This window comes from Lethenteron reissneri, chromosome 32 (genome assembly GCF_015708825.2).
Source record: "Lethenteron reissneri isolate LAM-NWPU_2019-01 chromosome 32, ASM1570882v1, whole genome shotgun sequence".
Taxonomy (NCBI): domain Eukaryota; kingdom Metazoa; phylum Chordata; class Hyperoartia; order Petromyzontiformes; family Petromyzontidae; genus Lethenteron; species Lethenteron reissneri.
The window spans coordinates 9,591,931-9,616,627 of record NC_083810.1 but is presented as its reverse complement, the minus strand read 5'-3'; the positions used below and the strand labels follow the sequence as shown (position 1 = coordinate 9,616,627).

The 24,697-nt window shown below is 44.7% G+C and overlaps 1 protein-coding gene across 3 annotated transcripts in view; it reads left to right on the top strand.

Annotated features, from left to right (window-relative positions):
• Window positions 1–9,036: 9,036 nt before the first annotated feature.
• GALNT7 (polypeptide N-acetylgalactosaminyltransferase 7) overlaps window positions 9,037–24,697 on the top strand; it is a 40,857-nt gene continuing 25,196 nt past the window's right edge. For 2 of the 3 annotated variants that reach the window (XM_061563936.1, XM_061563939.1), the window contains exons 1-2: window positions 9,037–9,368; window positions 12,846–13,372. In XM_061563936.1, the coding sequence (XP_061419920.1) occupies window positions 9,240–9,368; window positions 12,846–13,372 (656 nt within the window). In that variant the 5' untranslated portion in view covers window positions 9,037–9,239. The remainder of the gene's footprint in view (window positions 9,369–12,845; window positions 13,373–24,697) is intronic. The other variant, XM_061563937.1, reaches the window with a different exon arrangement.

Sequence of the window (24,697 nt, the reverse complement as noted above, 5' to 3'; positions counted from 1 at the left end):
GTGTGTTAACCACAAGACCACTGATCCCCGAGCACATATATACAACAAAAGTCCCCCCACATAGCCTTTAACACACTTTGAGGGCAAGTGCTGTTCGTGAGCACTGATGAAGGCTTGGCACGGCACACGAGGTCGCGCCTGGTCAGCACCACGCCAGGCCGCCTTTGTCTCAATCGTGGCGGTGTTTACACACCGCACGAGGTACTCATTTGATGCTGAGACGGCCTAGGGGAGGCCCAGGACCGGTTCAGATCATCGTCACCGGTGTTCGCCGTGAGCGGGAATCGAGCGCGGTGCACTCACTACTGCTGCCCGCTACGACACACGCACGCACACACAGGCATGCAACATAACACGTGTGTCCTGTCAAGGTGACCCACTTATAAGCTATACACGTGTGCATGTGTGTATATATGGCTATATAGCTGCTATATGTGTTTTGGTGTTTGGCCTTGATGAAAACAAAAGGCCATATTTCTTATTCACATTAAACTTTCCCTTCATATACCGTGAGTTATAAAAGGGCCCGTTTTATTTGTCGGCGTGTGTTGTGTTTTTTTTAAGTGAACGTGGATCTCAACTCTCAAGCAAAGCGCACAGTAATAAAACCAGTCGTTCCATCGTGTGCACAGATTCCGTGAATACCATTATAAATTGTGCCGTACATATTGGGCAGTTATAGGTAAAAAAATGCAATTTTCAAATAAATGTTTAAAATGACTCGACTGCAGCAGAAATGTTTTGTCCTTGAATTTATGGGAATTTCTTTTCGCGAGTCGCTTGGTGGGTGGTTGGGTGTGAGGTCTTGAGTGTCAGTGGGTGAATAGATTAAACAAATGATTTGGTGATGCTTCTGCTGCGTCGGCAGTGGTACACAAGCACAAATAGCAACAACAACTCAACCCGTTCGTCAATAACACCGTGGCCTTGAACGGAAAAAATATAACATACAATAAGTGACGTTTCGGACTATGGCTCTTCTTAATTGCATGGGTGAATGTATAGGTCAGGGGTCGGCAACCTACGGCTCCGGAGCCGCATGCGGCTCTTTACGGGCTGCTTCTTGACGATATGTACGTATGTACAGTATGTACTCAGATGCATTGCGGCTCTTGAAATACTGAATTTTGTACCGAATTGGAAAGAAATGGCTCTTCTTGTTATTTTGGTTGCCGACCCCTGGTATAGGTGAATGTATACTTTGTAAGTGGCTGGGTGAGTGAGTTAATGGCTTTGTGGGTGAGTGACTGGGTGTACGAGCACCTGGTTGGGTGAGTAGCTGCCTGAGTGCCTGTCTGAGTTTGCAAGTATTTGGTTGGGAAGACGAGTGAATGGCTGGATGAATGAGTGACTGAGTGAATGACTGACTTGGCGAGAAACTGGGTAAATGGTTGAGTGGATGGCTGGCTGATTTAGCTGTTGGCTGACTGGGTGAGTTAGTTCTTTTTGGCGAACGGCCAAGTGCGAGTGGCTGGATTAGTGGCCGAGCGAGCGGGTCGTTTTGGTGAGCGCCTGGCTGGCTGAGTAAGTGGGCGCGTAGCGATGCCTGTGGGGTTGGTAGGACGAGCGGCTGGGTGAGAGAGGCGCGTGTGTGCGGGGTGGGGTGCCACCGGTGGCCGCGGGGCGATTTGAGTTACGGCCACTCGGCAGGGCGACACGCGGAATGGAGATTTAAAATACTGCTTATTAAAGCTGTTAGTCATGGCCAGTGGCCGACGAGACAGATATGACCGGGTCCTTCTTAACTCTCAAGCGCTGGGCGCATTCGCAGCTGCTTCCACATTTTCCACCTTGAGGGCTGCCCGAGTGGGTCTCTCAAGAGTCGGCCCTGGTGCAATGCAAAGTTGTATAAATAAATGGCGGCGCAAATTAATTGACCCCCGTGGGACGCAGATTGCATTTTAACAGGCTCATCACTACGGAATCGGCTCGTTTTCGAATTGAACTCGCAGTCCTTCTATGTAAGTAGGAACGCGTCCTCTGAGATTTCTAATTTCTTGCATGAAAGACCTCGTTATGTTTTCTTTTTCTGATGGCCAAATGACCATAAATGCACCCCGACCTCGTCAGATCTCAGAAGCTAAGGTGAGTTAAGCACGGATACATTGTTGGATGAGAGACTGCCACAGAAAACCAGGTAGGCTTGGGCTGCAACATGCCATGGACATGGCTGTAGAGCAATGGATTATTGCAACTATATCTGTGGAGATTTTTTTTATTGTTAAGCCCTCATGTGTGTGGGTATTATCCAGTCACTCTGATTTACACTGAAAAGCCAATCGCTCATCAATAGAATTAGCCAAACGTATCAATGCCGGACCATCCAGAATTATGTCTCGAGACTCTATGAGGCCTTCCTGGGTAAACAAACCTTGTTAATAAATAAATAAATGCGCGCTTTTGGGAAACGAGGTGAATATATTTGGCCGCAATAAATTTCCACGTAATAAGCCACTTTGTTGAGCAATTATTTGTGGCCAGGTCGCTTCTGGAAAACAAACGATATCGCTCAATGGGCCTTACCTGGAAAAATAAAGTATAGTTTAAATATGGGTTTTAATTCCGATGACCAACTTACCATAAACATGCCCCAATCTCGTCGTGTCTCAGGCGTTAAGCAGAGTTGAGTCTGATTAGCACTCGAACGGATGACCGCAAGGGCTTGCCAGGTGTTGTAGGTGTGGTTCTGCGAGGTGGCCAGGAGATGACAGTCCAGTGTTTGCCCCTAGCTTGCGTGCTTAGTTTTCCCTGGCTTCACCAGATTTCTCCCCTAATGAAGCCAAATATTCAAGGAATAATTTGCCCAAACATCTCAACACAAGAGTCTCTTGAAAGGGCGTAGTAATGTATTGAGACTCAGTTTTGTATTGTTATTACGAAGCTGACTCAGTAAATAATTAGTGTAATTAGTTCAGATGGAGTACCTCCTTGCCTGGCTCATCTTTGGACGTGTATTTTGTTATTTTCTGCATGCAGGTTCAACGTAGCTATCCCAACCTCGTATGATTTTTTTTATTACCTACAAATATTTTGTCCAGGCCTTGACTTGGGAGAGTTTGGATGGCTGTATCAATTTCCACCAAATAAAATACATTTTTATCGTCCACAAAAGCTAGGTATACTGGTGCGTATTTGATATATATAAGTTGTCTTTTCCAGAAATTGACTGTGATAGTATGACATTATCAGCCATGCTCTATCCACTGCTATATAGAGTATGAATGATAATGTACGTATGTATGTTGAACTTCTTTCGCACCGTGCGTAGCTGGCCGTGCTAATCGGAGGTGCAGAGGAAGAACAACAAATGCCTTGCTCTATCCACTGCTTAATGGAGCATGGCTGATAATGCCTTGCTCTGTCCTCTGTTTGATGGAGCACGGCTGATAAATGTCGAGTGGAGTAATTTCTTATCTTGCAACCTCGTGACCGTGTACCCTCTGCCAATGGCCCAAAATCCCAACATATGACAATCACTTGCACCGAAATACTGATATGTGATGGCATTAAAGTGTTCCGCCGTAGGAAATGTCCAAATATATATATGCATCAACACATTTAACTGGAGAACCATAAATACTTTATGAACAAAAAATTCAATGCAACGCCGTGCAGACACTGCCACCTGGCGACCGTGTCCCGTCTGTCACGTGGATGCCTGAAGCAGAGTTGAAGGAGACGGACACATTCAAGAACGGGGAGGGCATTCCACTGCGGGGGTAGAGCGATGCAAAATCAGCTCGTGTGCAGGAATGAGCCGGGTGGATTGTTCATGGACTGTTGCATCGCGTGACGGGTCAGAGATGGTGACCTTCACTCAGCTGTAGATAGACCATGGCTGATTATGACGATGACAGTTTTCGAATTGGAGTCCTACTTCTCTGTTCTTAGTCACCGTGTAAAGCTTCAGACCTCGATCTCTCCTCGATTACCAAATGCGGATCTGGAAGCTTCCTAAGGGGGGTTATTGCCCCCCCCTGCCCCCCCCCCTACCCCCCGCCCCCTCCCTAGATCCACCACTGACCACATGGTTCATTTTATGAACCCACATTCAGTCTGTCAGTCCAATCAAGATATAATTGAACTGCGTACACGTGTTTAATAAATTATCATTTACAGCCATTTGTCAATCCACTGCTGGATGAACGCCTTGCCACGCGCTATATTGGCCATGGTTGTTTTGACCATACTTCACCACGCTGGTGAGTGCGGGTTTGGGAAATGAGAGAACTCAGGACGAGTTCAAATGGGCTCCGGTGCAGTTGCACCGCCTGCACACTCGATGGTTACGCCACTGGCCAAGGCGAGGAATATTAACTTTGGTAGTCAGGTTCATTGCTTAACGCACTAACCACGACCCCACACCACTCCACCTCAATATGAAATAAATATGTTGTATGTTTGTATGGATACTGTATGAGTAAAAAAAATATCTCTACGCTCAAATGAACGTTGGGTGTAATTTGTGACCGAGTGAATGAAACTCCACGTTGATGTGGCAGAGACCAGCCCATCCATATGACCACAGTCCTGTGAGTTCACCAATAGGATTGCGCCATTTGGCAGCGATGCCCTTTTGCCCTTAACGCGAATGCGGATATCGTTATGGTTTCCACTTGTCGAGTACAAAAATCGGGACGCGTGATGGAAAAGAAGAATATCTCACAATACCGAAAGAGGGGACAACTACATAATACGTGCGTGGTCTTGAGGCGTGAATTACTAGGAAAGTAACTTCAAAGAAATTAAGAAAATATTTTGGAGAACAAAAAAAACCCGAGACAGTTGGCAACCACGGGTACATGCAGTGTAAAGTAATGCATGTTTAACTTGACGTCGTCTCCTACAGCCCCAGTTGTGTCCGCATGCCTTGTGCACCTTGTTACCTGGCCACGGGTGTGTTGTACAACGGCAGCGGTGAGTCGTTGTGGGTGGGTGGGTGGGGGGCACAGGTGCGGCTCCCGTGAGCAGACCGAATGGGGTATTGCCACGTGTAGGACACAGTGGCTATACATAGCCGTGACGCGCCTGGGTAAAACGTCAGAAGCACAATAATATAAATATATAACGATACAAATATGCAGCTGTACGCGAGTGTCTGGCCTGTAAGTGGCCACTTTTGAATTGCCCCGAGAATTGCATTTCACTGTTGAGAGTGGCGCTCAGAGTAGAGTGGGACTATGACTTAAGAGGAGAATGGGATTTAAACTGGTTAGAGTAGAATAAAGATCATGGTGAAATTGAAAGTGAGAATTTATCAGGATTTAAACTTGGATTCACGTGAGATTCAAACTCAAAACTAAATAAAATTAAACTTACACTCGAGTAGTTCATCTTCTTGGTTCTTTCGGTAAAGTCACGTAGAAGGGAAGTAATAAAATAATAAAAAATAAAACATAATAGAATAATTCTCACGACGTTTCGGCCACAACGCAAGCAGCCGTCCTCAGGTGAAAAACAGGTCTGTCGTCTGACGCTGTCTCTCCGACAGACCTGGTTTTCACCTGAGGACGGCTGCTTGCGTTGTGGCCGAAACGTTGTGAGAATTATTTTATTACGTTTTTTTATTGTATTACTTCCCTTCTACGTGACTTTACCGAAAGAACCAAGAAGATGAATCCCTGCAGTCACGAAAGCTTTAAATCGAAACTCGAGTAGTTTTTAGATTTAGAGATTAAATCTCTTTGACCATACTTCTCTGAATAGAGTAAGATTCAATCTTCAATTGAGTTTGGAATTCGGCTTCTAACTAGACTGGGGTTCAGGTTCCAGCTAGACTAGGATTCAGGTTCAGGTGAGAGTGCATTTCTGGTGCAGACTCGAGTGGGATACACGTATTGGTATGGCTGGAGGTGTAATGTAAGCTGCAGCAACAAGTTAACGAAGCAAAAGGGCAGGAGTTTTGTTGGAAACTGGCTTCAGTTGAACACACATTTTGTTAAACATCTTAATGAAAGTGTAAACATCAAACCAGAACCTACTAAACACGCGTACACGCACGGCCATGCTTACAAAATCCCCAGATTGCCGTTTGATTTTCGCTGATATATTCGTATCAGTCAGTTTATTTTGGGTAAGAAGAAGCTTTTGTAATATGAGCGTTGACCTGACCAAAACGGCTGATATGACGGTAGCCAGCACGTTACATGGGAAGAGAGGGTTTTCAGGGGCTGCATTTCACAAAAGAGTATACCTACACACACACAAATACACAGTCATTTTAAACATTGTACAGTATTGCATTGTTATTTCTGACAGTTCTGGGTCCATCCGTGTTCTGTTAGGCTCTGCATGAAAAAGTACGAATATATATTTAACGTGTTCGTTTTTTTTGTACATGGAAAAAATAAACGTTTTGGTTGTCAGTTGTTGCACTTTTAAAACAATGCGTCATTACATGTAGGTTATACCTGCAATTTAAAGTCTGATTTCATTGCATCACGGGTCTCACTCAAACATTACAGACGTAGACTTTATCTATGGGACCCTTTTTGCCAATATCACGATGATACAAAAAAATGGAGGTGTTAAAATGTTCATAGATATAACTGCTGAACCATGGATATTAATTATTTGGCGTTTCCATTGTCCTTGTACTTTTCGCCTTTTGGCATTCTCTGATCGAAGACTTGTGAGACAAGGCCATGAAGTCTTCGGTGAAGGCCAATCAGTTTCAAGGACAAGGTGTCTATTATGTCTATTATCAAAGCATATTTGTTGGCATGTTTACCACAATTATGGTTAGTTAATGTACACTTGATGCCTTCTGAAAGATGTCTATTTGGTGTTTGAACATTAACAACTGTATTAATTGCCAGGAAGGGGAGAAGTATTTTCTCTTTTTTTAGCAGACATAGACAAGTGACTTTTAATTGCCTCTCTGGTGTGTAAAAGGAAAACAACACCAAAAAAAACCAAACACCGCATCTTCTTTAGTAGATACACACCGAGAGTATGTGTGTCTCGGTGTGTTAGAAACGACGTATGAAACTTCGTTTGTGAGAAAAAATACTTTCAATTTACGGCTGAATTTGTCATTATGGCACTGTGAAGAACATCACCGCGATGCAGTGGTGTCACGATGGTGCAAATGGCAGCGCACCTCACCATAATCGGTTCCCCCCAATCTTATCCCGATTGTGCTACCCGCGCCGTGCCACGTAGTCTCCATTGGGATATTTTGCAGAGCAGCGGCAAACTTCCTGTGTCCGAGAATGGCCCACGGAATCAGATTTTAGAGAACTACTTTCGGCGGCCCCTTCAAGTTAACGCTGATAACGAACTACAGTCTTTTTTTGTATTTTACCAGGTAAGGTCTAGTGAGCTATATAGCTGTTTCCAGAAACGACCTGGTCACAAATGATAGCTCAACGAAGTGGCTTATCATCATGTAGAAATCTATAGCAGCCAAATATTCTAAACGCACGTTGATTCTAAATGTGGAGGGGAAAACCGAAGAAAAATCCACGCGACCACGGGGAGAGAGACACGCAAACTCCCACAGCAGAGAGTTCAACACCTAGCCATCCATCCTGCCAAATAAGATAACACTTTTATCATTATATAAATATAAAATAATGCAAAATTCAGAGCCAAATCTGTAGACAATTCATCGGTCATTGGGCTGAGTCCAATCACCTGTAACAATTGACACTTGAGTTTGACCTAATATTCTAAACCAGGATCTAAGCAGTTCCAGCTCAGCGCCCTAACCTCTAAGCAACCCAGCCACCTCGCTTGACCCGAATGTTCTTCAGGTATTTTTTTCCCTTTACCAATGAAGCATCAAACGAACTAGTTTCAGACAGCCCAGCCCAGAATTAAAACGTGGGTGTGGTAGCGCATGCCTGTGGTCCCACACTTTAGAGGTAAGAGTTGGTAGATCAAGCAGAATTCCCAAACCCTGCAAGGCTGTGATTTGGCCATGTAGATGGCAGTACAGAAAAACATATGTACGCACCGATCCGTGTGCAGCTTGTGAGTGTTAACCCCTAGCATTGTATGGGTCATCACCTCCTACATGAAGCCAAACTCTGATTAATGGAATCGGCCGAAATATCGCAATGCGGCACCCTCTTCAAAAAATATAGCCTTGAGACTCGAAGTGAGAATTTTCCTCAATACATGAATTACCTTTACCGCATGATAATACGCATTGTAATACAAAAACAAGTAATTTACTAAATATCCCAAAGCAGGATCCTCATAATTGTGGCTTCCTTAGGTAACCTCCCCCACTTTAAAGGCAGATCAAGATACTCACACCCGAGGGTATTTGGCCTCCTCTTCCACGCTAGCCAGACATCTTGGGAGAAGTGGAAGTACCTACACTTTACCCCAGGTGTGTGTATATATATACTAAGGGGTGGACAGAGGTGGGTGGAGTTTAAACTATAGAATAAACAGCGTCCATTGTTTCATATACCGTGCCGGGAGATCGAACGGGCCATGCTTCCAATATTTCAAGCCCTTCTCGCTAAACATCACACCGCCTTCTTCTTGGTTCTTTCGGTAAAGTCACGTAGAAGGGAAATAATAAAACGTCGTGAGAATTGTATTTTATAATGTTTTATTTTCATTATTTTATTATTTCCCTTCTACGTTACTGTACCGAAAGAACCAAGAAGATGAATCCATGCAGTCACGAAAGCTTTAAATCAAAATTACACCACCTTATTTGCGTGTTTGCACGCCGTATCGTTAGGTTAGGGAGAGAAAAAAAATCCAACTTAACGCATCAATCTCAACCAACCCACACCCCAAGCGTGACCAGGTATGTGACCACGTGTGAAGCCTGTCACACACGCTCTAACATTCCCTACAACACATACGCCGCATTGGCAGCATGCACGATTAGCGCCGCCCGGCTAATCCGCTCTAGCAAATACAATCGATTTAGGTCATGCCAAATAGAGACCCCCCAATATCCGCTGTTGCCGCCTGGCGGTTTGGGAAGGGGGCGGGGTGAGGGCAATGGTAGGGAATGGAGGGGGGGGGGGGTCCTTATTTAGCATCGCGCCTCCCAGGGCGTTTAAAAGCGCCGGTTGCCCTTCCGTGGACGCTCCATGTGCCTGGTTCGGCAGCGGTGGCGCGCACACTTTTGCCCGCTCCTCGCTCTCCCACGTCCCCCTCCTTTATTTTGACGTCTCGTAAAATAACGCCGTTTCGTCATTCGCCGTGAAACTTTAAGGGAGAAGGAGGAGGTGGAGGAGGGGGGGCTGATAGCGAAGTGAATTAAAATGCGACTAAAAGTCGGAGTGGTTCTGCGCAGTGTGATCACGGGGTTCACGCTCTTCGTGTTGCTGGTGCTGTGGTCTTCCCTCACGGGGCAGAGAGACAGCCCGCCCCGGCAAGACGCAAGAGAACAGGTCTGTGTTGACTCCTCTTTCACTGTGCAGTTAATACGCAAATCTATACACCTTTATTTCGTGAAATTATCACGCCGACTGGAGGCAATTGTTGGTTATCCGCCTCTGAGAAACCGGCTTTGCCTGGGGAAAGCGGCCGCAGCCTGCGTGCAGGCCGCCGGCTTGGGCTTGGGCGAATTGAGCCCTTGATGTTGACACAAGGTGTCTCTTCTGCGTTAAAAGATCAACGTTTGCTTTAATGCATTTTTTTTTCTTCAAATTATACGCGAAAAAAATCGATTTGCAATCATGTCGCTTTGCTCGTACGTAATTTATTTTAAGTGTACGATATTATGTGCTAATGTTATATGATTATGCCAGCAGTGGATTGATCATGGCTGATGATCACTGGCATGTCATTTATTTATGAAACTTGTATCGATAATCAGCCTTGATCTACCCACTGCTGGCTGAATGCCAACCCCAGACAATTCGGCAATTCCTCTGGCGGCCTCGCCATGGTTACACTTTTACCATATGAGCAAGCCCCCTCCCTGCACACGACGAAACCCATTGTTGCTGTCCTTGTTTAATGAATCCTTAAGAAAATATCGATTGTCTCTTTTAGATTTGCGTTCCCCCATGGCGTTTACCTGGCGACGGTGGTGGTGGTGGTTGTTGTTGCTGATGGAGGGTCCAGCTGTGACTTGTTTCTTACCTTTTGGGTTTCCACAACTCCGTAGTTTTATCCTCGTCCTGCCTGCCATCTCTTCCTCCCTGTATAGAATGTGTCGGAACACTCACCAATGTAAAGTTTAATAACTTGTTATTATTATACATTATATAAACGCGTCCTTGACTTAAGAACCCCCCCCCCCACTCAGAACCACACAATTTGCTTTTTGTCCAAGATCTGATGGACCTGTAGCTTTTGGGATATTTTTGTTTTTAAACGTAAGTTAGGGAGATGGGGTGTGAGCCTTAGATATGCCTTCTTCCAGCAGTAGATGACCGGCTGATGATGATGATTATGATGCTAAGTACATCCATTTAATTGTTTCGAAACCCAAACCGCAAAGGAAACTTGTAGTGGCCTCAAGTTATATATGGCATTCAAAACATGCAGGAAAATGGTCTTTAAAACATCGACTTTCTTGACTGTCCACGGAATGTACTGTAAAGGCCAATTGAAGGCTAATTTTGCTGAAAAGGTTTTTTTAGTGTACCGGTAAATCTGTATAATTTTGTCTATATTTATGTTTCAAATCCCTGCACGTGTAACCGGTATGCCTTGCGGGTAAAACACTGTATCTTTATATAAACTGCCTTTTTAACATATCCTGTTCGGTATGTATCGTTTAAAAATTGTCAAGTAAGAAGCCCTTTTGTAAACCCACTGCCTGGCCACGCGGCGACCAGTCGTGGAAGACGTGTCCCCACCCTCGCTGGTCATTGCTGGTTGGTTGACGAGTATACATACATATTTACTTGCGATGTTCACAGTAGTTACAGTTTCTATAACATTTGAGCACATCTAACTCTCCCGTAACCGATTGAAACGGGATTGCGTTATGATTAAGAACAACGGCTGCATGTGGTCCGCATAGGCATACCAATTTTTATTACTTCTGTGCCCTGTAGATGCATAATTCCCAACTTGGTGCTGAACAGGGAGGGGTTTTTTTGCTCTGTGTAAGTCATTATTAATGTTTTTCTCAACCTGTTTTGCTCTGCCACAGTTATGCATTGCACAATGTCTTCTCTCCCACCAGCAACATCGGCATGGATGAGAAATTTGATACAAATAATGACCCAGCATTTCTTCCCCCACCCCACCATGTTCCTTCCATAACAAAACCGCCAATTTACCTGAATTGTTTGCACCTGGTTATAAAAAAGCGGCCTGAGTGATATTACATTTCCCTGCAGAACACTGCAAGAAAACTGGTTGAGGTTTCATATCAAACTACGATATTGTCCAGAGTCAAGTGCAGTATATATTAACTTACAGCCTTTTGTCAAGTGCTAATTGAAGGCCTCCTCCGGGCGTCTCCGTAATAGGGGTGGTTTGACCATACTTCACCACATTGGTCAGTGCAGGATGTCATCTTCTTGGTTCTTTCGGTAAAGTCACGTAGAAGGAAAATAATAAAATAATGAAAATAAAACATAATAAAATAATTCTTACGACGTTTCGGCCACAACGCAAGCAGCCGTCCTCAGGTGAAGAACAAAAAAAATTCAGTGCAGGGTGGTGAAGGCGGGTTGAATTCAGGACCCAGGTCAGACCTCACCTACCGTTGTTGTTAGCTGTGGTCAGGGATCAAACTCGGGTTGCTAGGTTCGTCGAACGGCACACTTACCCACTCCGCCACCACCACCTCTTCATGCCCCGAGTATAAGAATAGTTATTTTCCGTGTACCTTTAAACTTTTTGAGTGTCTGTGTATACAGTTATATACACGGTAATGTTTGTTGTATATGCCACTTCACCATCAGAAGAGTGTGCGTACTGTGTTCATGCAGTGGCAATGGAGCCCTTGTTAGAGTCCTCGAGTTCCACTTCATTCCCTCTTCATCCCAGTTATAGCCGGTCTTGTTGGGGCTGCCGCGTGTACACTTTTGCATTCATGGACACTTAAGCAGTTTGCTCATTGTTCTGAAGATCACGCCACTGCACTCTTAAGCAGGATAAAGAGATTTAGCAAAAAAAAGTTTCTTGGCAAATGGTTTCCAATATTTACCTATGGCATATATATGTTGTTTGTGTAATGTCAGCTGGCCAGCAATGGTGAGTGAAATGCAACAGTGCTTGGTCTGTTTGCTGTACAGTACCTGTAATGTTTCACAGGTCATATATTTGGAATGTCTCATTTATTTTAGTGAACATGCCTTTTTTTCTATCGTATTGTGAGCGCATTCGTGTGCAAATGAATGATTACGTGTAGGAAATTATAACTAAATATGATTCCCTTTAACCACAGAGCCTCGTGAATTGCAAGACTGTTTTGCAGGAGGGCCTGACCACATTAAGATCTTTATCCAATTTCATTTATGCAGGAATAAAATTCACAACACTCAAAACAAGGATAAATGTTGCTGTGCTGGCATCTTTTGGCTATCTCAGGCGTTTACGATTTAATGCAATCACCACCCACTGCCCCCCCCCCCCCACACACTTTTTAAAAGTGAGCTTTGTCTCCGTGGACTTCCACTTGGATATCATTAAAGTCCATGCGTGTGTGTTTACATCGCTGAAAGCTAGTAACACTTAATCAATCAGCCTCTGCGCTCTGTTCCAAATTAATGTTTCCCAGAAGCTTTTTCTCAAATGTGGCAACCTTGAACTGGATTCGCCATCTGCAACAGGCCTGCCGTTGCGATTCCCTGCCTTGGTAATTCATGAACCTCAGTGGTATCAGCAGCATGGTTAATTAACAGCACTGCCCTGATAATTAATATCCTTGTGTCCGCAATGCCTCGGACGTGCGTGTCTAGCAGCAGCAGCAGCAGAGGGAGCTGAACGAGCTTCCGAAGCCGCCTCAGGAGGATCGATTCCGACCCGTGATCCCCTGGCCGCACGTGGACGGACTGGAGGTAAATCTCGAGAACATCCGTCGCCAGAAGCACAAGCGGGAACAGCCCGGCGACGGTGGAGTGCCAGGCCCCAAGCCGGATGGCGACGGTCTCGGCGGCGGAGACAAAGAACCGCTCGATCGCTTCCATCCGAGGGGCGACGCGGCCGAACACAAGCGGGCCGTCAACAAGCAGTACCTAACGTTCAAGCCAAACAAGGTGAAGTACCCGGCGCCCATGCTGAAGCCGGGCGTCCTGGGCAACTTCGAGCTGCCGAACGGCGAGGCCCCCGGCGTGCCCGGCGGCCCCGGCGAGGAGGGCAATCCGGTGGTGCTGTCGCCGGAGAAGAAGGAGCTGGTGCCAGCCAGCATTAAGGAGTTCGGCTTCAACATGGTGGCGAGCGACGAGGTGTCGCTCGACCGCTCCATCAACGAACTCCGTCACGAAGAGTGAGTGTCGCTAACGCTTCCCCCCCCCCCCTACCATGCTCGCAGCTGCCGGAGTAGACGGTTGTGGTTTCGTTGGTTTATTTTATTTTTGTCTTGCCAGTTTTTGGTTCGGTTGCATCCTCGGCGTCGTGTCACGAGACTACTTGTTCACTTGGAGCGTCTCGTGGGGCATTGCAAACCTGTGTGTTAGAGAGCCTCCGAAATCCCTTCAAGTGGCCACGTTTTCATCAGCACACTCTGCTACAGAGTAATGTTTGTGAAATTATTGTAAAATATAATATATTATTTATTATTAAATTAAGAATTTTACTAAATTAAGGAAAAACTATATAGTAAAAAAAATATATATACACAGTTATTGATGATCACCTGGCTGAGACTCCGGTTTTACTACAGGTGGCTGAAACCCGGATTTGAACCCAGGAGCTTGGTGACTGTGTGGGCTCACTGCTCTGACCCCTAAGCCCGCTGGCCACCTCGCTATGCAAATGTCTAATTCTTGCATAGGAATTGTCGCAAGCAAAGTCGTTCTTGTACACACTTGTAAAAAGGATCGGGATTGCCTGGAGAAAACCCACACATATAGCGGGATAACACATGGTAATTTCAGTTGACATCAACATCCAACGTTTGTTTCAAGCCACCGGTAATACTCTTTATTGATTCGAATTTGATCAATACCTAAATAAGATATTTATTAAAAAAGTGAGAATCTTGTCGGGTGGTGGAGGGTTAATGACAGGAATTTTGGCTTAAAACTACCACATGGTCTAACCCTTTAACAAATATAGATCATGTTCCATAGTATTCATTCACCTGCATGTCAGTTATTCACCTGGCTTTATCTTAGAGTTAATTTCTGTCCCTCCATGGAAATACTTTTACCTGACTGTTTACTAAAAATGTATTTATTTTTTTACCAGGTAAGGGCCTACTGAGCTATACAGCTCTTTTTCAGAAGTGACCTGGCTAACAGAAATGATAGATCAACGAAGTAGCTTATGTGGAAATGCATAGTGGCCAAATACTCTAAACGTGTCATTCTAAATGTGGAGGGAAAAACCGGAGGACCCGGAGAAAAATCTATGCAACCATCGGGAGAACATGCAAACTACAAATATACAGGTGTCACAGAGGTCGCAAACGGGTTTTGATTCCTTACCCGTACCTGTACCCGGCCGCACCAGGGTTGCAAACGGGTACCCGTACCCGATACCCGGCCAGGTAGCCGGGTATCGGGTAGGGTACGGGTATCGGGTAGCCGATTGCAACCTCAGAGGTGTCAGGGTCGAGATTGAACCCACGGCCTCCTGTATACCAGGCGAGGTAGTTAACATCTTGCCACCGTGGACGCCACAGTGGCGAAATGGCGTTGGTGACTCTGCAAGTGAAATTTCTCCAAGCCAGCATCTGTGCAGTGATGCATTGTGCAAATGGCTCCGGTGTGTCTTCAGAGAGCAGCAGTTCCTGATTTTTTTTTCATTTTTGTTTTTCAGCACTGGTAGTAAAGCAAAGGTGACCTTTCAGGTTACTCAAAGCGGGCACGCCTTGAGTACAGTTTCTCTATAGTTTTATTGTCTTCGGTTGGCCAGAACGTAGCTGGTGCCACATTGACAGTTTTGCACCAAAGAAAAGGCGACGAGTGTTCATAGTGGATGTTTTTGGTCAAGTGAGATCAGAGTTCATTGTTCGGTTAGTGTACATAACTTATCACTCCCTTTCTCTAGCCGTTCATGCTGCCGATTACCTGCTCAAGCTCACACTTGCAACCTTGGCCTCTGGCTTTCACTGACTGGCTCTTTTCTTTCTATAAAATAAACATTCTCAGTGTCTGGACATCGTCAGGAGACGCAGTTACGCTTAGACGCTATATAAATCCACATTGTACTGTATTGTAAAGGAGGGTGTGTTTTTTTTGCTTCATGTACATTCAATTTCTGGGTACCAACAGTGGTTTTTGGTAGGGGTGTGTCATTTCACTATCGCAAGCTCGTAATTTAATACATCGCTCAGATTCGAGGGTCATACTTTAATCAAAGATAATTTTTACCTTTTTATGCACACTATGCAGGATGGAGTTGGGGGGGGAGTCCCATGAACCCATTACCTACAACGCATACAAAATGAGAATAATGGATGTTTACACAGGTGGTTCGATTTGTGTGTTGTCAACTTGAGACTAGAATCGATGTGGATTAATCGGTTCGACGTTACACTCCCAGCAGTTATGAACCTGGCCTGCCCCTCGTCTAAGTTGAGGAGAGCTTAAAATGACTGCAATGCTAAGTGCAGTGTCGTACACAAACTCATTTACGCCTTGCTATGGAGCATCGTGGGTAAAGCAAATACAGTTCGATGCACTCGAATATAACGCCATTCTTTCTCGCCACTGGAAAATAATACACTTATTTTTTTACCAGCTAAGGCCCACTGAGCTACATAGCTCTATTTGAGAAGTGACCTGACCACAAACGATAGCTCAACGAAGTGGCTTATCATGTGGTGGAAATTTATAGCATACATACAGGGCAACCAAATACTCATAAGTGCATGTTTCTAAAGGTGGAGGGAAAAAACAGAGAACGTAGAGAAAATTCACGCAACCATGGGGAGAACATGCAAACTCCAAATATAAAGCTTAACACATAGGCTTTTGCGACCAATATCCATGAAAGGCTTTTTTTGTGTTAGATCGCATAAATATAATATACAGCTGGTGTCAGGGTCGGGATTGAACCCACGACCTGCATACCATGCGGGGAGGCAGTTCACGTCCCGCCATCGTGGCTACACATGTACCCTCCTGGCCCCCACCAACCACACTAACCAGTGCGGTGAATTTTGGTCAAGTAACTTCCACGACCACCTGTGGAGGGGCCCTCATCCATCGATGGATTAACCAAAAAAAGGGTTCTACTTGTACAGGTATAGGAGCCTCTCAGAGTAAAAGTAATCGGGGTCCAGGGTGAGAGTGCAACACAAGTTTACCCACCCACCTTTATGAATATATACGCAAACATGTATATGTTAACATATTCCTCCAGGATGCACCTGAAAGATGTAACTCGATGCAGCATGGTCTCTCAACAATGCTCGGTCAATTTGCCGAGGTCGATTTGCGTTTGCCAGGTCGTGGTCGGGCTGCGGAGGACACTGAGCCGCCTAAAGAGGAGTCGATGTTGTTTGCACAGCGATAAGGCAGTGTGTAGTGCGCTAATGATTAGCCATGTAATACCCTCTCTGGCAGTCATCCATGACTGGGCTGGCTCTGCTGGTTAGCTGGCGTGCGAGATCTGCAGGAAAGTTTCCTGTTTGCATCTAGAACGACGTGGCACAACCTTAGCGGTGGCTATGCTTGGTTGTGGGGGCGTTTGCGAGTGCGCCTTGCATATATTTATCTTTGCGTGCAGCGCAGCGGTTGGGTCTGACTTAATTCTTATTTGCATACAGGTTTCCACAGAACAACTTGTTTTAAAGCAAGTTCCCCCCCCCCCCCTCTTTGTGGCTTTTACGTTTTAAAAAGCAAAAAAAACCCTCCGTGCACATTTCAAAACTCCTGTATAACAGGTCACCATATGACCTGGAATCTGCCCGATTCTATCGTATCACAGAAACTAAGCAGGGTTGAGGCTGGTGGATAGTGCTTGGATGGGTGACTGCCATATGCAGGTAGGTTGTTGCGAGTCTGCGTGGCTATGTGGTGGGCAGCAGAGGACCGTCCAGCAAAATCCATTGCTTTAACACGAGTATTAACACGAAGGCTTTCGCTAACAATGTTATTCACGGTAACTTATCTTTGGGTTCGATCGCGGAAATGTAAAACTAATTCCACTCGACCACAGGCAAGGTTTGACACGTGAGAAAAACGTGCCAATTTGTTACTGCTGTTGGAGAGCAAACCCACAACATGTACAATTCGAGTACGATGTTTTTCTGGTAATTTTTCAACCAGCATCATCAGGTGATTTCCAGTATTGCGAAGACATCTTCCTGTCTTCAGTCTTAAATCTGGTCAGGTGATATCATCACTGTGTGCCTACAAGTGCGAAGGACGCGGGGGGGGGGGGGGGCAGCAGTGAAAAACAGGAAAGACTTCTTCACAATTTTGGCAATCGTCTGGATTGATGCTGTTTGTATTCCCCAGCGAAACGCCATCTCACCCAGAAAACTTTAACAGGAAAAATCCGTTGTTGTCCATAACGTGGGGGAGGCTCTCATCTCGCGGTGGATTGACAACAGGACCGCACGCATCACCGACTGTTGTGAACCTTGGAATAGAACTTGGCAACGATTTGTTGTCGGAGTAATGGGGGCAGGGAAGGAGGCTGAGATGGGTGGGACACGTGTGCAGGATGGAGGGGCGGGGTTACCGAGACGGGTTTTCACGTGGCACCCAAAGGTCTGAGATAAAGCGGAAGAGCATAAACCAGATGGTGTGAGAATTTATAAGTGGACCTTGAAGATCAGATGTTGACCTTGCAGCAACTGTGGGATTTTGGAGAAGGATGCGGGTTCGTGAGTTATGGAGTCATCGACGGCATTGACCATGAGGACCTCTTGACCTTTGACCTCTTGACCTCAAGACAGTTCAGGTGTCCCGCACCCCCAATAGTCCAGTCACTTACTGGTCGGGGTTGGTGTATCGAGCACAAATGGAGCCTGCGTCTGCATGAGACACCGACCCTCGAGGCAATACAGCAAGTAGTTCTGCTGCATACTGCTCGGGCTATCTGTGCATCATTGTGACTTGCACATGTGACTATTCATCCACCACATCCACCACAAGTATATAAATACGCAAAGTAATTGGCCAAACAGCCCAATGCAAATCAGTCCTGGAATTTTCCCATTTAGAAGTCTGTGCTTTCCAGTCCTCGGTGATGGGAATTCCATATTCCCAGGAATAGCCACAATTGACTTCCACCGATGTGATAGTCGTTTTTATCTTACTTGGAACAATGCCGGTTAGTATCTTTTAACCGAGATTTGAATTTGTAACCTTCTGTATGTACGTATGTCCGTTGAACTTTTTTTTCACACCGTACGTGACCAACCGCGCTCATCAGATCTGCTTGCTTTTTAAGCATTGTGCTGCTCCATCGTGATACACACATTACCTAAAGGGAGTTTTGTGCCAAAATCTCGTACTTTCAATGAGGATAATGTTTTTGTATGCTTGGTCATACCGGGAGAGATGTACGCTCTTGGATATCTCCTCACCCTTTGCTCGTTCCCCCCCCATCCCATTTGATCTGTAATTTTAAAACTGTAAATAGTGGAGCGGATAAGTGGCCCCAGGGCTGATGAGCCTTATGAGCCGAATTGTTGGCTCAAAGGTGAAATATATTCAGGATTTTTACCTCTTCACTATTAACTACGTATCACAAGCTTTTCCCATGACACGTCAATCATTGCAATTGGTGGAGCAATCGGAGGCGTTCTCGGGATAAACGTACATACCGGGGTTGTTAAGTTATATTCTTTTTAGTTTTATCGATACTTACAACAACTTAAAAAAAAAAAACGATTAATCTGTTTACCATCCTTCACGTACCAGCGTGGTGAAGTATGGTCAATCAAGCGGCATGACTGACATGATGTGGCGAGGTCTTCATCCAGCAGTGGAATATGTGATGTATTCTCCACGGAAAGGGTTGTCACTTGGCAAATCGCATCCGAACGTGCCGAGCGGTTTGAACGTTTCTCGCGTGCCAATCAGTTTTTGATTTAATCGCGAAATTGACCTGGATTTTGACTCAATTTCACGGCTTTTGGAACCGGTAATCGACTCCATCGACAATTAACGAGCAAATCTGTAACTATCCTTCAACCCCAGTTCATAATCTGCAGATTCACCTGCTTGTATACCGGAGGAAATCAGTATTTTCTATATAAATTTTGATATGTTCGCCGGCCCACGAGCGTGGCTTGTTCGCGGTGCCGTCATTGTCTATTTCCACACGGGCATGCTGCTTTTGCTCTCTAATTGTAAAATCCCTTGGCGGTCGCTGCTTTGTGAAGGCGAGCATTATTAGAATGCAAGCTGCGGTGCAATCGTGCTCTCGTCAGTAGTCGACGTAGCGGTAGATGGTTGGCTATGTAACAAAGCCGAACAAGCCTAGCAACATGCACTACTAAATGGCTCCGACGACGTATTAACAAGGCCGTCAATGTAACAACATGGAAAGAAGTGCATTAGTCAGGCATGGGCAGTGCGTCATGTCCAACAAGGACAAGAGATTTATATATCAATTTTTTTGCAGTGTGTGTGTGTATTTGTACAATTTGCAAAACATTTTGTGGTGTATGCTGATTATAGTGCAGCCTCCTTCAGTGACTCTCCGTAAGTAAATTTGAACAAAACATTTGGGAGGCACATTTTAGCCACATGTCTTTATGCTGATATAGTGGGAAAATTATTCAAAGTATAATGATATCTATTGCTGTTGAAACCATGGTATTTCTTAATAAATATTCTGCAGGATTATCATCGCATTTTCACACATTAGGCAACCTTGGGCAAGGTTTGTTTTTTATTCCCCCCCCCCCGCCCCCACGATACATACGTGATGTAATTTTGAAGGTAATTATAGTTGTATAAATTTGGGCTTATCGATTTGAGTTTGATTTGACACATACGCGATTCTGTTTGCACCACCGCCATCGATGTTTGATGGCGATGATGCAAATACATTTCCCGCACCTCCGATGAACACGGTTGACTGTACGGTACAAAACAAGTTCTGCATGCATACATATATACATGAAAAATGTCACTACGTCCGACACTGCGGCATAGTGCGCATTTCTCGCTCGCCAACAAACGTGGACGCGTTATTTCTACGTGAATGGCAGTCCAAATTTGATTGACATACTGTGCCTAATTAAAACACCACTTTCATGATTATGAGAAATTATCCAGATCTTTAAATTGACCGCAATATTCATGCAGAATTGTGGAACTGCACTGTTATATTACGTACCCACTATTTTTGGGAGTTGTTTTCCATTTACACTTTTAATTTGGCTCGTTGGCATCGCGCCATGCAGTGAAGAAATGTCCGTTCGGAACTGGCTGAAGGAGGTGTATTGCCATCCCATGTTAAAGAACATTCTCTCAAAGATCACATGGCAGAAGTATTTATTTCGAGTTCCCTTTAATTGCCACTCATTCATACTCTGTGAACTACACTCAAAGAGTTCTGTGCTGGTCTGACTTTTTTGATCCGTGATCTGACCCGAACTCGTGACCGAGCAGCTCCTAACCCGCAATCCGCTTCAACACCAACCCGACCAAAATCTGATCTGAACCAACAAATATTTTTCCAAGGGTGCTCTTATTCCCGTAATGTCGTGTATGGTAAATTGAAATAATGTTTCGATTTAAAGCTTTCGTGACTGCAGGGATTCATCTTCTTGGTTCTTTCAGTAAAGTCACGTAGAAGGGAAGTAATAAAATAATAAAAATAAAACATAAACATAAGACTAGGTCTGTCGAGTCGACAGCTGTCGCCTCGACAGACCTGGTCTTCACCTGAGGACGGCTGCTTGTGTTGTGGCCGAAACGTCGTGAGAATTATTTATTATGTTTTATTTTTATTATTTTATTACTTCCCTTCGACGTGACTTTACCGAAAGAACCAAGAAAATGAAATAATGTTTTTTTAGTGGTTCGAATGGGTCTGGTTCATCATGCGGGACTTGCAATGAATGTGACCCGAGTCGCCAGCCATAAGACATCTTTATCCTAACCCAAAACCGGCCTCTGTGTGGGTCACATTTTAAACCAGGATCTCAGCGGTGCCAGCTCTAGATGCAACACCTGGCCATCTCCAACATTATTATTAATATTTTTAAATCTTGAAATCACACTCCATTCTCACTTGCACACCCTACAGCTGCACAAGTTACGCACACACTGGCATCAGAAACGGGGAAACGCACGTGCTCTCGCATTATGTTTCTGGCAGTATTCCTGCAAAAATGTCATGATCTTTTTTCCCATGAAAGCTTAACTTAATTTTTTCGTGATCCTGCTCGAAAATGTTTTTGGTGATTTCAACTCGTGGTGAATAATGGTCATAAACAACCCCCATGATCTTCGTGGTGTGAGAACACCTTAATCCAGCAGTGGAGTGACATCTTGTTCCAGCATTAATAGGTGCCTGCTTAACAGCATTTGCTCCAGAAGTCTGAGAAGTTTAATAGAATGTGTGTATTTACTTTCACGTGTGTTTTTTGTGCATGTCTGGCCCTGTTTGTGTGTGTGTTTGTGTTGGGGTGTGTGTGTGGTATCCATGTGCTAATGTGCAGCTGTAGAATTTTTCTCCTGCCAATTGAGCAGAAGGGGCTCGGTGCCGGGGTTGCTGGGATGGAGTCACTGGTAGTTGCGGCGCAAATAAAAATGTGCAGTCGACTTCGCTTGCACAACCAATGCGTGACTTAACGGGAGTTGACTGTGCTTATCGTAAACTCAAGATGGTTGGTGAAAACGGCCCTTTTATTAGCTAATTGTTGAATGAATACCGTGTCGGTTATGTGGGTTGTTCACCTACTTTTAGCTCGCTGGTTCTTGCGGTATTGGTGAAGGTTGGGGTGACAAAAAACAGTTCAGATTTCACTTGCCACTAATGTTAGCTGTGACCGGAAATAAAACTCGGGTGGCCGCCAGTTTCCGAGTGCATTGCGCAAACCACAACGCCCTGTCGCCCCGACAATTATTGAGTTAAAAGGCTGGAAATTATTTGTTATTGAAAAACGTATTCAATAATTACTTGATTTCCTACGCAGCTGAATGTTCCCTTCTGAATGGGTTCATTGCCCATGCTGAATTTGCATAACAAGTCCGAGTCGATGTTATTCATTGCTCAACACGTGGCGGCTTAATGGCACAAATCTGCCACCCAAAGCGCGATGCTTAATAAAATGTTGTGCGTTGTGGATGTCTCGGCTGATTTGGCGCAGTTGCCAGCGCACGCTTTGTAAGCACTGCAAGCCCAGATTGTGAACCAGCTGTTTCTCTTTGAAATTTTTGAATTTTTTGTTTCCAGAGCAGCAGGGATTTTTTTCCCCACCATGATATCATAATGGATTTTTTGTTGTTGCCACAAACGGTTTGGCCGCCGCGCCCAAGCTGAGTGGTGGCGGTGTCACGTGAGGCTTTGAGAACCCTGCAGGAGAATATCGAAATCCGTTCCGTTCACACCCTGAGCAAATGCCCCAGTCTGCTCTACGTGTTTTTAAAAGCTTGCACTGCGTTATCCTCTGAGAGTGTGACGTCATGATCAATTGCACATGTTTTATTATTTTTATATAAAATGTAGATGTAGATGAGGCACGTAACGATGCGTCGATAACAACCAGTGCTAACGATCATGATTGCCGTTCCTTCAGTAGTGCGAGTCTTCACCACGAGTCCCTTTTTTTCAAAGCGAACAAACTTTTTCATGATAACGCGTTGGCAGTTGTGCCCAAGCACAAATCGCAAAAACTCGATGCAAGCTTCAACGAAAATGCCCTAAAAATTGGAAATCTCCATATAATGGCCAACGTTTCAGCAGTGGCCTTTAATGCTCAATATCTCCCTATTTTCTTTTTTGAGAAGTGTTATCGATTAAATGTGTGTAGATCTTTCAAGGCTAGATTTACGCGTTGTTCTCTGACTTCCAAGAAATTTGACGGTGCGTTGCTGTTCTTACTTCTCTTAACTCGCAAGGGGCCGAATTCGTGTGACTGCGTACGCACAAAATTTGGGGAAGTGATGAAGACATACAAATTATTAACCTAAACACGGGCAATTGCTATTGTTGCAATAATTGAATTTCACAAACTTGTTGACTTGTGGGCAAGTAGCTATCTTATTCGAATTTGGTAACTCGGCAGAAATGTTCCATGGCTTACCGAAACGACAGTTTTGGCCTTGGCTCTCCGAAGTGGTTTTTCAATCATTACTTAATACTTAATTCGACAATATATTTTATTTGCGCTACCACGTGCTCCCAGCACGTGGGGAGCTCCCCAGCACGTGGGGCGAAGAGGGAGCGACATCGCCCATGCTGGGCAACACCACGTGGCACAACCAGAAAATGTATCGGAGAGCCGTAGAGCACAAACTACCAAAAATTGTACGCAGCAGTCGTAGTTTTGGCATCGATGCTTATATTTTATTTTATTGCACACGTTTCTTGGCCGGTGCGTTTCTTTTCCCCCTATCTGCTGCGGCAAAGCGCTTGACCTTATTTATCGCCGTTTTCTTCATGGTCAACACAGTACATAAAATCCGTGATCTGGTACCGTCTGTAAAAGATGTGGTTCCAGACATACAGTACCCTGGCGTCTACAAACTAAGTTGCCTCTGTGGTAGCAGTTACATTGGGGAAACCAAACGACATGTCTCGGGCCGCATCCGTGAACATAAAGCTGACCTGAAACACGGTAGGACAAACACCTCAGCCGTGGCAGATCACTGTTACAACTCAGTGGGCTCACATGACAGAGGTTCTCTGCAAGCCATCTGGCTATCATGAGAGATTCGTTCATGAGGCGATCCACATATACAAACACAGAGACAATTTTAGCCGAGAAGATGGATTCTGGCTTAGCAATCATTGGAAGGACGTAATAAACCATTTCGATACACATTAGGGTGGGTATAATAATACATAGTGTTATATTAAAATGTATAAGGTATAGGTTGGTTTACAGCAATACAGTATATAATTTAATGTTGGGTTTATCTATGGCAGTATATAGTACGGTATATGCTCGTGTGATGTAAGAGAATAAAGTTAAGATGGAAGCATATTATATAATTTTTACGACGTAGAATTGTAATGTATTACTTGCTGTTAGTAACTCAGCTTATTGTAGAGTATAGTAAGTATACTGATGGTGCTATGCAGTTTATACTTTAGTTTTTTATGTAGTTTATACTTTAGTTTTCTACGTGGTTGTTGAGTAACTGCAGCTACATATCATTAACATTCCTTTCCTTTGTTACTGCTACTCCCTGCACCCCCCCTTGGTGCTGCTGATCCTGCATAATGCATGGGCATAATATGACTTTGAAACCCCCCCGCCCACCTCCTACGCATTTTCCATGAATATGCTAAATTCCTCTTCATATGCACATTCTTTTTGTTAAGGCGCTCTTCCACCTCCAACGCAGCTTATATATAAGCTCCCAGCTTGGTAGTGTCTCATTCTTCACCTGAAGACGGCTGCTTGCGTTGTAGCCGAAACGTCGTGAGAATTATTTTGTTTTATTATGTTTTATTTTTATTATTTTATTACTTCCCTTCTACGTGACTTTACCGAAAGAACCAA